This window comes from Pinus tabuliformis, chromosome 6 (genome assembly GCF_031772625.1).
Source record: "Pinus tabuliformis cultivar Carrire ecotype Pingquan chromosome 6, CPIR1, whole genome shotgun sequence".
NCBI classification, from domain to species: domain Eukaryota; kingdom Viridiplantae; phylum Streptophyta; class Pinopsida; order Pinales; family Pinaceae; genus Pinus; species Pinus tabuliformis.
Genome location: NC_142292.1, coordinates 1228260949 through 1228273765, shown reverse-complemented (window position 1 = coordinate 1228273765; position 12817 = coordinate 1228260949). Strand labels below are relative to the sequence as shown.

At 36.5% G+C, this 12817-nt stretch overlaps 1 protein-coding gene across 2 annotated transcripts in view; it reads right to left on the bottom strand.

Moving 5' to 3' along the window:
- Nucleotides 1-12817, bottom strand: part of LOC149263121 (MADS-box protein AGL24-like) — a 276204-nt gene that overhangs the window by 121241 nt on the left and 142146 nt on the right. The window contains exons 3-5 of one of the 2 annotated variants that reach the window (XM_089425802.1): nt 7320-7381; nt 7047-7146; nt 6841-6882 (exon numbers count right to left, since the gene is read on the bottom strand). In XM_089425802.1, coding sequence (XP_089281928.1) covers nt 6841-6882; nt 7047-7146; nt 7320-7381 — 204 coding nt within the window. The remainder of the gene's footprint in view (nt 1-6840; nt 6883-7046; nt 7147-7319; nt 7382-12817) is intronic. The other variant, XM_089425805.1, reaches the window with a different exon arrangement.

Genomic DNA, 12817 nt, shown 5'->3' with positions numbered 1-12817 from the left:
GAGGTACCTGCTTGTAGTCCCACGCTTTCTATTCCGAATCTCGTCCTTCCGCATAGTGGTAGCCACTGTGTTCTCCATCGTTTGCTGATGGAATGGTGATGCTCTGCGCATGCGGTCTCCGGCGCTCTCGCTCGTGGTGGATGCTCTCTGTTAAGGTTAGTACCTTGCTCCTAAATCTGTAAGTTTCCACTTCTTGAATACGTATCAAGGTTTATATTATGGAATCTTAGAAAATAGTGACTTTTATGGTTTTTACATCCATGAATGTTCATATATAGAATCGAATGTCTCTCTCTGTGGTCAATTACGTAATCTGTAAGTTTCCACTTCTTGAATACGTATCAAGGTTTATATTATGGAATCTTAGAAAATAGTGACTTTTATGGTTTTTACATCCATGAATGTTCATATATAGAATCGAATGTCTCTCTCTGTGGTCAATTACGTTTAGGAATTTCAAAAACAAGAATGTTTTTTTAGTCTGTGTTATCCCTCGGAACCTCTTTCAAGATGTTTAAGGAAATTTTACAAAAACTCAGGAAGTTTATAGTAGTTTATAAACCATGCACAGACATAAGGTTCAGATTAGGAGAATGGTGGTGCATTGTCGAGGTATACTGTTGTTGTTTTGCCTGTAATGATTCTCCTTCCTTCTAGCTTATCCTCAGAAGTCTCGGCTTCGAAATCTCTCAAGTCCTCCTGGTTTGGAACAATCCCTTCTCCCAATGTCGGAAAAAAATTTCCGATTGTCGGATTCTTCCGTTTTTCTAAATGAAATTTCAAAATCTCATAGGGATTGGGGATGTTTGTCCTTTAATGACCTGTCACGTACCTGAGTTTCTACAAATATCTAGGATCATCCCTCTTTTGATCAAATTGACGGTCTCCTATCGTCATCAATAGTTAAGTTTCTGAACCTATTCGTTGTTATTCTCCTGCGTTAGTAAATGCCTTGATTTCTGGAGGTGTCCTTCCAGGGTCCTCAACGATCTCTCGAATGTCCTATATGCCTGTCCTTGTGTCAGAATAGTTCCATCCCCACATTTTTCCCTCTCCCGGCATTTATATAATCCAGGTTTCTCTCTCAGACGGAAGTCAGAGGGCTTTTATCCTCCTGTACTAAACCGGACCTGGAAAACTGATAAGTATCCTGCTGTAATCCAAGGAAAGATTTATTGGAGGCGCATGGACGGTGGGTCCGATGCATCTGCCACAGAGGCTCTGATCCGGGCCACCATGGAGGCTGAGAGGGCTTGGGAAAACGCCACGCTATCCGGGGGGTGGCAATCAACCTTGGATGACGTGGTCGTAAAACCGTCTCTCCAGGGTGCTGACAGGGAGAAGGAACGACGTTCATCCCGAAGAAGAGATAATGCGGATCAGAAGGAAAAGGCTTTACACGAACACCTGAATCGCTATAACAAGTCCCGAAATCCTGTCAAAACCATTGATCCGCCTTCTACAATCAAGCTCGATAGTGTTCATTTGACTGAAAGGATTGAAAGCTTACAAAATCTCGCCCTGATAGGTAGATGGCATTTCCCAGAAATGAATGACGCTGAGATGAGGAAATGGTTAGCAGCCCATTGGAAAACAGTGATCGGATACACTCCTATTATATCAAACCTTATGAAGGAGTGGTATTGCTTTCACTTTTTAAATGCAATTGACGTGAACGCTATCCTCAAAGGTCCGTGGGTATTTAGAAGGAGCTTTCTCGCTCTCTATAAGTGGTACATTGGATATGATCCGCTGAAAAACACGCCCTCTAATGACCTCATATGGGCAAAACTCCCAAATCTTCCTTTGGAGCTATGGTCTAAGGAAACCCTCGAAGAGATAGGAAACTCAATTGGCAGATTTGTTTATGTAGATCCATGGTGTTTGGGAGAAAAGGACAAGAGAATAGCTTGGATTCTCATAGAAAAGACCTATAGAGGGGGATATCCAGATCACATCGAGATAGCTTGGAGAGATCGGTTAATCAAGCAAAGACTGGATTTTTGGGGCATTCCGTTCAGATGCGCAGCATGCCATAAAACCGGCCACCTAATAAAAAACTGTCCTCAACATATGGTTCCTAAAAGCAGGTTATTTCAGCGAAAGGAGAGGAGACATTTCTCTTCGGCCAGCTTATCTTCCACAGAGTTGCTGGATGAACAGCATCCCAAGGTATCAACTTCTCCACGGGTATTGTCTCAGGACCTCTCTCAGAATCTCGGAACCAGACCTGGCAGCCCGGTTAAGATTGATGGCCCAATGATCGGCAGTTCTATAGCTTTTCACTGCTCTCCCATTCTGGAACCGAGAGATGATAAAGTCGTCCCCTCCCCTGTTCCTTTGCAGCTAAAGGACTTTTCCTTGGGATCTCTTCCCATCCCTATATCGTCTTCTTCACCAACTCCTGATAAAAATCTTTTATCTCAAATGAAAGGAAAAGAGCCATGCGTGTCTGTCACTCCTGTTAATTCCCCTGCTTCATCTCCTATTAATCTATATGACAGTGATCTCGATTTTCTTCTCAGCAGAAAGTCTCTCGAACTAGAGCCATTAACTATTCACAAACCTAGGAATCCTGCCTCTCCTTTCATTAGCCCGGACTCTGCGAAGAATATAACTGTAAGAAAAAAGAACAGAGGAGGTAGCAGGCATTTTAGGGGGAGAACTACTGTTACAGACAGTGGGGTTAGGAACCTAACTCTGGTCGATGTTCCTATTTATGACATGCCGAATTCTCAGCCTCTTAGAGCAAGCGCGGCTGGAGAATCTTCCAAATGACATTTATTATTTCTATGAATATCAGGGGTCTCGACGTTGACCCTAAATTCCTAGCGCTGAAGGATTTTTTCTACTCTACTCGGCCGGGAATAATTCTAATCCAAGAAACTATGCACAGTTGCCAGGCCTCCATCTCTTACTTTAGGAAAATGTTCCCATCATGGTATATGGTGGCCTCAGAGGCAAGAGGTCTGTCAGGGGGTTTAGCAACATTATGGGATCCTCATCGGATCAGAGCCAAAGCATACAAGTGTTTCGCTGGGATCATTATTTCGGCCTCCATCAGGGGCAAAGATTTCCCTATAAACATATTAAACATCTATGCGCCTTATAAAAATAGAGCTCCTTTTTGGGAAAAGTTTTTTGCCTCAGAAATGTTTGATATCGAACATCTGATAATTGCAGGCGACTTAAATGTAACATTGAGCTCTGATGAATGCTGGGGAAGCTGCAGGAAAAAGGATTCACTTGCGGATAGCATAAAGCTTGAGTTTCTGAATAAGAACCTTGTGGATATCGCTCCCTCGGAAATGAAGCCGACATGGGATAATGGCAGAACTGAAAAGGCGTATATTGCCAAAAGGATTGATCGGTTTATAGTGCATGTTAGCATTATAGGTAAAATGGGCATGCCATATTCATCAGTGGGGAATGCACTTGTATCCGATCACAGACCAATTCTTCTATCCTGGCGGGAAAAAGGCTTCAGAAAGGGGTATCCATTTAAATTCAATAGAACATATTTAGAGGACCCAGCCTTTAATGATCTCATCTCCAATGCATGGAAAGATTTATCAGCTAAAGCTATGTCTCCCCCCTTTTTAACATTTAGAGATAAGATGGCCGCTGTGAGAAAGTTGGTGAAGGAATGGCAAATTGAAAAAAGGAAAAAAGATAGGCAGGAACTTCAGGCAGTGCAACAGGAGCTGGACAATATTTTAAAATTGTCAGATGCAAATTCGTGCCCCTTCAGTATGAAATGTAGCATAAGAGAGCTCGAAAGGAAAAAATATAAATTGCTGAAGCAGGGGGAATCTTTTTGGAGGCTTAAAAGCAGGGCATTATGGCTCAAATAAGGGGATAGGAACATGAAGTTTTTCCATAAATATGCAAATGCCAGATGTGAGAAAAACACCATATGGAAGATAAGGGATGGAAACGGAGGTTTCCTTGTATCTCAGCAGGATATCACAAAGGAAGCCATAAGTCATTTCAAGAGCCAATACAGAAGAAGGAAAGATGGTGCTTTTCAGGACATTCTATGGGGTATTGAATTGGTTCCTCAAATGTTTGACGACGAAAAAAACAAGGCCCTGTTTCAGCCAGTCACAGAGAATGAGCTTCTTGGAATTTTGAAGGCCTTTAAGAAGGATAAGAGCCCAGGACCGGATGGCTGGACAATCGAATTTTTCACCCACTTTTTCGACCTCATTAACCATGATTCGCTGAGGATGGTGAAAGCGTCTAGAATGACTGGCAGCACTCACCACATCACAACATCCACTCTGATTGCTCTAATTCCGAAAAATTGGGAGGCGGAATCATTTCATGAGCAACACACTTTTCTGAAGGGTCGCAATATTCTGGATGGTGTGGCTAATACTCAGGAGTGTCTGTTCTCTATGTCTTCACAAAACACAGATGCGGCCATCTTGAAAATAGACTTGCAGAAAGCCTATGATTGCTTAGACTGGGGGTTTGTTGAATGTCTATTGGCTAAGATCGGTTTGAGCCCCAACTCCATCCGATGGATCATGGCTTGCGTGGAGAATGTGAACTATGCGGTCATTATCAATGGTATTCCTTCCCATTTTTTCAAGCAGAAAGAGGTCTGCGTCAGGGATGCCCCCTTTCGCCTCTTTTATTTATTCTGGCAATGAACTCTTTAAGCATCCACATTAATAAAGCGATCGCTGAAAACAGATGCAGGCCTATTAAGATATGTAGGCACAACTTCATTTCGCATAACCTCTTTGTTGATGATGTGCTCTTATTTGCAATGATTTGCAGAATATCGTGGATGTGTTTAAAAGATATTCTTGAAAGATTCCAAAGAGCCTCTGGGCTTATTATTAACAAGGCGAAATCCACCCTCTTTCACAATGATGTCAACATGGAGTTAGTGAATTGGATATCTGATCTTTTTGGTATAGAGACGAGGTCGCTCAAGGAGGGCCTTAAATATTTAGGCTTTCATCTCAAAGCTAAGGGTTACTCCAAGAATGATTGGCAATGGCTGGCAAAGAGATATTATAAAAAGTTATCCGCATGGGAACACAGGGGTCTGTCCTTGGCAGGTAAAGTTATACTCTCTCAAGCCGTTTTATTGGGCTCATTTATTCTACCTCCCGGCAAGCATCATTCACACGCTGACCAAGGTTACGGCTAATTTTATCTGGGGTGGAAAATCTGAACAGCGGAAGTTCCATCTTACCAAAATGGAAAGTATATCATTACCTAAACGCCTTGGGGGTTGGGGTATAATGGATTTGAGGGTCTTTGGCAAAGCTCTATTATGTAAATCCCTCTGGAGAGGTATCTTCGGGGAAGGGCCATGGAGTGTCACTGTAAAACTAAAATATATGAAAGGCAAAAATCTGGAATATTGGTACAGAACTGGAGCAATTGGAACCAAGCACGGATCAGCCATCTGGCTCAATTTTTGGAAGGTCGAGAAATACTTTATAAAGAATCTGGAGTGGAGGATTCACTCTGAAAGCAGTATTTTAATTGGTTTTGATCCCATTGTCTGCAGTCGTGGAAACATCTCCATTCCTGAGAACCTCTTATATTTCCTTCACAGAAATGGTAACTTTACATGGGATAAACTCATATCCGCATGGTGTGGCCCTGTCCCTTTATGGAAGGATGCCATTGACCTTGGTTTGCCAGAGGAACTGAACTTATCATGGAAAGCTGCCAAAGATGCTCTCAGAGGCTGTGGGATTCAACGTTGTGGGACGACAGATGACCTAATTTGGATTGTGCCAAATGCACAATTGCCAGCCCCAGTAAAAGATATATACTTTGATACTATTTCTTCAAAGGTTCTGCATACAAGCTCTAAGTTTCCTATGGTACTCTGGAAATCGGGATGCCCCCTTAAGATGATCTATTTCGCGTGGTTGGTGTTTAATAATAAGAATCTGACATGGGACAATTTGAGGAAAAGAAGCTGGCACGGCCCAAGCAGGTGTTCGATGTGTGAATGAGACGAGGAGTCAAATCTCCACATGTTCTTCCAATGCAAATCCTCTCAGCAAATCTGGTACGATCTGGCCATTCTTTTTGGTTTTCCTCATGTTGTTTTTGTTTCTATCCATGCAGCTTTCGAATGGTGGTGCGGGCAAAGGGAGCCACGGCGTATTCTCATTATTATTGTGTTATGGTGCGCATGGAAGTGGAGGAATTATAAAATTTTCAGAGACTCAAAGGAACCCTATAGTTCCATTTTGCATCACATTATTGCAATCTACGATTCAGTTCCAAAAAAGCAGCCCAAAAAGAAGGGGCTTGCTATATGAATCTGGCTTTTGGTCTATGGAAGTAATGGAGGAAGAGAAGTCTTGTTCGATTCTGGAATTTGTTACTCCTGGTTATTAATTTTGGTGCCTTTTAGCTATTTTCCTGAACTTGATGTATATGTATTGCAATATGGATGTCCTGTATACACAGTCCTTTTTGTTTCATGCTGATGTATTTGTCTTTCTGTACATGGTGCCTTTTCGGACCTCTGACATTTGCTTTTCCTCGAGATGTCTCGGATCGTGGCTGTCATATGCCACCCTTTTGTATCTTATGATGTTTTTTATATTGTCTCAATATAATCTATGATGCTTTTTCTCCAAAAAAAAATTAAAATTAGGTCCTTAAAATGTAGGAAAAATTGTTATATTACTTTTTTTTGTTTATATTTAAATAATTTATTACAAAATAATATAATAAAGAATAAAAATTACTTCAATTTTAAAATAATAAACGAAAATGATAAACTATCCCTGAATTAAATAAAATAAAATAAAAATTAACCATAAATATATTAAATCATATAAAAATTGTTACCTTTTGTTGAAGTGCATTTATTTCTTTAACAATATTTTCACCCTAACACATCAGAAAAATAACACATTTATAAGACATTAATCATTATTCTAAACAAAAACATGTTGAAGAATCCACACTTGCATTAGCTTAATCAAAACAGACTCCATAAAAATGGTATATTCTATCACGGCAATCAGAACAAACATTATAAAAATGTAATATACCTTTTTTGATCGGACGTGAGTTAACCCCATTTCAAGTTGTTCTTCGAGTTGTTGCAACTCATTTAGAGATAATTCTTCAAGTTCCTCGCCATGCATATTTCTAAAAATAATCACTCACATATTCCAAGTAAATAGTTGTTGAAATTCATTTAAAGATAATTCTTCAAGTTCCTCCCCATGCATATTTAAAAAATAATCACTCGCGAATTATAACAATCTATTTCAATTAAAATAGGAGAACATATAAATTAAGGAATATTTGATTGTTTTTACCTCAATGTCTGAGTAATCTCTTCAATTTGTTGGTTTATCCTTCTGATATCTTGAGTCTCAGGCTGAAAAACAACGAAAAAATTTAAAATATATTTCTTTTAAATTATAATAAAAAATATTTAGTTTTTATTTCATAATTATAAATTAATAGTATATTTTACAATTATATAAGGGAGATACGTAATTTTTTTTTTACTCAATCTTGTTATATCTATTTTTAAATAGAAATAAAATATTCTAAAACTATGTTAGCTATTATTAAAAATAAAATAAAAACATATATATTTAGTTTATTTTAATTAAAAGTATTATAAAACATTAACTCATCGTGCTTGCTTCCTTTCAAGGAGATCTGAAACTATCATACTCTCACTCAACCATAAGATAAAATACTTATTTTTTATATAAACTTTAAAAAGAGAATAAGTCTCAAGCTGAAAAAAAAAAAAGTTAAAATATTTTTTTTTAAATTATAATAAAAAATGTATTGATATTTAGTTTTTATTTCATAATTATAAATTAATAGTATATTTTACAATTATATAAGGGAGATATGTAATTCTTTTTGTACTCAATCTTGTGTTGATATATATCTATTTTTAAATAAAAATAAAATATCCTAAAACTATGTCAGGTATCATTAAAAATAAAATAAAAACATATATATTTAGCTTATTTTAATTAAAAGTATTATAAAACATTAACTCATCGTGCTTGCTTCCTTTCAAGGAGATCTGAAACTATCATACTCTCACTCAACCATAAGATAAAATACTTATTTTGTACATAAACTTTAAAAAGAGAATAATCAAAAAACAATTCATATATTTTCACTAAATGCCAAAAAGATGCACAATTTCTCTATTTTTTTTAAATATTTCAACAGAAAACTCAAATAGACTATTTAAATATCTACATTAATTAATATATGTCAATATATAACTTTTTATAATGAGAGAAAGAGAGCCAAAAAAGTTATTTTAAAGTTGATCACAATAAAATATTTCAATGTCCAAAGAAAAAAAAGTAAAAGAAAGGATAAACAAACCAAAAAAAACAATTATTTTCTAAGAAGAGAGAAATGTGTAATTCAGCCTGTTTTTAACATAGATGTATGAGATTTAAAAAATGTTATTAATAATGAAAAGATTCAATATTTCAATATTTATGTGTATTTAAAAATATATTAATAACAAACAAACATTTTAATTTCGGCCATAAATAAAATATTTCAATGTCCATGTTAAATAGAGTATTTCAATGTCAACCATGTATATATTATATATGGTTTAAAAAATGATGCATATATTATATAAAGCAATTAGAAACGATAAAAAACTGCAGTTAGTCTCACTATTTTACATTGGCCTTTTTATATTTTTTAACAAATTTTGTTTAAAAACTAACAAATTTCTTTTGGAATTGTAAGTTTACTATGTATAGTGTACATAATCCAAGTGACCAAGGGGATTTTCAAGGCTTTGAATCCATTTATGCATTCAAAAATGCAATTTAGGTGTTGAATCCAGTTATCAATTCAAAAATGCAATTTAGACCGTGGAAAATTACAACATGGTGTGTGTGTAAAACCAATATAGATTTATCTTGACCAGGGATATATCAAACACCATAATAGATCAAATTTCTTGAGGTGCGAACCTTTTTTCAAATTTTGCCCTCAAGGTTTGCACCTCAAGAGATTTAATCCATCTCAAACCTTGTCCATTGTTGACAATACAACCCAATACAAAGGAGATGTAAAATTCTCTCTCTATCACTTGCCATAAATAAATACATCCATGTCCATGTTAAGTAACATACATTTTGGCCCCTTTTACATTTTATATTCATCTTAATCTGTGAATCTATCAACCTTCATGGGGATCAAATCTCTCAAGGTGCGAACCTCATTCTCTAAAAATGTTTGCACCTACAGAGATTTGATCCCTCTTAACATTTTCTAGATCGGTAATTAAAATAGATCAATAATTATTATAATTCAATAGTATTATGTTATATCTGAAAAAAAATGTTTTAGATATAATTTATAAATAATGTAAGAGCTTGAAAATTTTTGATAGGTTAAACACAGGGATTTCATACAGAGTGATGACGTGGAGGAACGGAGTGTTCAATAAGGTGGTGCTGACTAGGACAAGGTGATGATGTGGCATCATGCTGAATGAGCACATAGCAGGAAGATTTATAGTTTTTGGATGGCCAAGTGGACCAAATCCATGTGACATGTGGCAACTCTCTAAGTGTTCCAAGTGGCAAAATGACATCACCATACAGTGGTACTTTCAGTGGATGATGTGGCATTGTGTTAGCAGTTGTGTGAGCATGTAATGGTTGTAGATAATTTCATTTGCTATAAAATTCTCGAAATTCTATTGAAGCTAGACAATGGGCCCAGACATGTGTTGTTTCGTTGTTCAATTGTTCGATATTCGAGGATGGAATGCTTGGGTGCAGCACTGAGTAAGGATCGAACCCAAACCAGGTTTTGGGCACCTTTGTGGCTAAATCCTTGGTCACGATTCATGATTGTGGTCCTATGAAAAATCAGCGCAAGTTTTGAAGAATACAAACAATTGAGAATTTGGTGCCAAAACATATTATGAATTAAAGGACTTCGTTGCATAGTTAGATAGAGTAGGATGGAGCAAACTGTGTGATATGATTTGTTGATGAAATGATGGATAACCACCGGTAGAAGTCGCAGCAAAAGATTGAGTGTGCATTGGTGCAATCACAACTAAAGATTGAAAAGCGTCTTTGGTGGAATTAAATACTGAGTTGCTTAACATTCCAAGGAGGGGGAACAAAGTGTCAAAGGGAGAGATCTACACCCTCAAGCCGAATAAGCTGAAGAATAATTTAATAAAATACCAATTCTCGAGCAGTGCGCAATTGGAATAAAAAGAAAGAGAAGAAACACTAAATACAGAGCTGAAGAGTGTGAGAGTTTTGAAGAGCGAGCATTGAGTGTGGTGGATGCAAGTTGGAAACAACAAAACCTGATAGCGGGTGAATTGCAAATTTGTAGATTGTGTTTGTTGTGTGTACTTGCAGAAGAGAAAAGAGTCGAAATAGGAATATGTGAGTTGGAGAAGCTAAAGTGGCAATGTGTGAGCAATGATGACAAGTTGTAAATTAAATTAAAGAACATTGTGGGAGATCTCAGTTTCATAATCCCATGAAAGAGTAGATATAACTCATTGTAATAGGTTGTTGCTTGTACAAATATGAGGTTGGTGGCTCTAAGCAAGTTATTGCTCGTTGATATGAGGGGTTGAAGCCTTTTGTGAGTAGTTGCTTATCAAAAAAATTGATGTAAACAAAGTCGGTGCTTTGAATTTACATCATAATAAAATAAAAAATTGGTGGTTTTTCTCCCATAAGGGTTTCCACGTAAAAATAATTGCCTACGATTGTGAATACATTTTATTGTGTGGTTTTGTGACATTTTTTTTTTAAGGAAAAAAACTAAAATTACTGATTCACCCCCTCTCAATAATTCTTGATTCCCAACATCCCAATGTAGTTTGGCTTACCAATTTGGGAAGAAAAAAAATTGTTTATAACTAATGAGAAACTTGTCAAGCAGCCAATTCCCTAATTCCCCTAATTCTAACGTTCTATATCATTTTGTATCTCTAGCGAATCTATGTATGAATGGGTATTTGGGATGGCTTTAAAACTATAAATCATGAATAGAAAGTTATTGCAGCCTCGTTGTTCTAGTAACCCATTTGTGTGCATTTTTTACAGTCTTTTATATATTATAATTCACAAGTTTATGTAAAACTAATTCAAAAATGGTTATTAAATAAATAAACATACAAATATCTCTATGTTAGGTTATTTTTTCAATGAACATGCAAAATTCATAAGTTCATTTTGTTATTTTTCCTTTTTTTCAACTATGAGTATTTCATCATATATCTCAAAACCTCAATTTAACAAAAGGTGGTTAGCAAAATCATCCTAGATAGTCCTTATAATTACATAGATTCATTAGAAAGAAGGAGAAAAGAAAAATATGCAGAACATAAAATAAAATTAGAGGCAAATTTACATTGTTAAAAGAAAATCTAAAGAGTAGAATAATAGGGTTCGAGACTCAAATGCAAAAAAAGGAAACTTAATTACAAGAAATGGAGAAAGAAAATTAAATAACTATTTAAAAAAGTGTTACCTTAAAGACAAGATTAAAGAGTTGAAAGAAAAAATAAATAACAATTTGGCCCTAAGTAGTGTGAAAAATAAATTAGATATCAAAGCCATAAAAAAGGAAATGAATAAGTTAATTGAATTGGATCTTGAGCATAATAAAATAGCATTTAATATCATAATTATTAGCATAAAAGAGCAGAAATATGACACACTAGCAATAGGTTTTTGTTTTGTAAACTGTGGAGGGACCTTTTTTTTTTTTTCTTTTTCCTATTACTGCAAGTCAAAACCATAACATATTCATGGTGGCCTCAACCCGCCCCATGGGGAAACCGGGTTTATTGGCCACCTTAAGTTCCTTACAGCCATCCAAAAATAAAATATCCACATTCTTCTTGTCCATGCTAAGTGAACTAAACAGTCATAAAGGTTTTTATAATTTCGTATCTGCATACTAAGATTTTCCATAACTACTAAAGATGTTGGTTTAAAATCTACTGAAATCTTGACAAACAACAAAATTTAATACATATCTTCCATTACTGAGCTACATTGGCTGCTTGCTGCTCGATTTCTCCTTTGATGTCTGGGTGACAGACATTTATCTGCTGCTGAACTTAATCCATCTTCTTGTCCTGCATTAACAAAGTTAACTGGATTTTCCTGAGTTCTTTCTTTAAGTTTGGTATTCCTTGAGACAGCTCAGCCATTTCCTTAGCTACTTGCTCGATTGCCTTCGCTAGCAGTCGCTTCATTACCCAGTATACATGCAGCCACTGTTTGTACAGAGACATGCGGCTCCTCGTATTTCCTGGGTCTGGGAGAAGGTATTCCCAGTCCTCCATTTCAGATTCAGATTGTCCCTGAATTGCCTCCTCTTCCATTTGTTGTATCATCCTTCTAATGTCCTTGTTTGTGTTTTCATAGTATGCTCTTTCTGAACCTTCTTCCCAAAGGACCTTCTTGTTTTTCTTTCAGATGTTGTTATATGTTCCTTTCTATAATTTCCTAATCTTCCCCTGCCCCTTCCACGCTATCCCCATCTACCTCCCCTGCCTCCTCTGTTCCTGTAGTTCCCGCTCCCTCCTTGATTTTTTAAACCCGAGACGATGCTAGTGTCACCATCTCCCATTCGTCCTCGTCCTTGCCTCTTCTCGTCTCCCAGCCTTTCCTAATTTTCCTCTGTTCGTGCTTTGTTGTCTTTCCTATTTTCTCACTCGTCTGTTCTCCTTCTTCCCTGTCCGCATCATACATTTCTATATCATCCTCAGAGTCTTCCTGAATCAGAAAAATTTCCTCAGCCGTCTCTTCTTTCACCA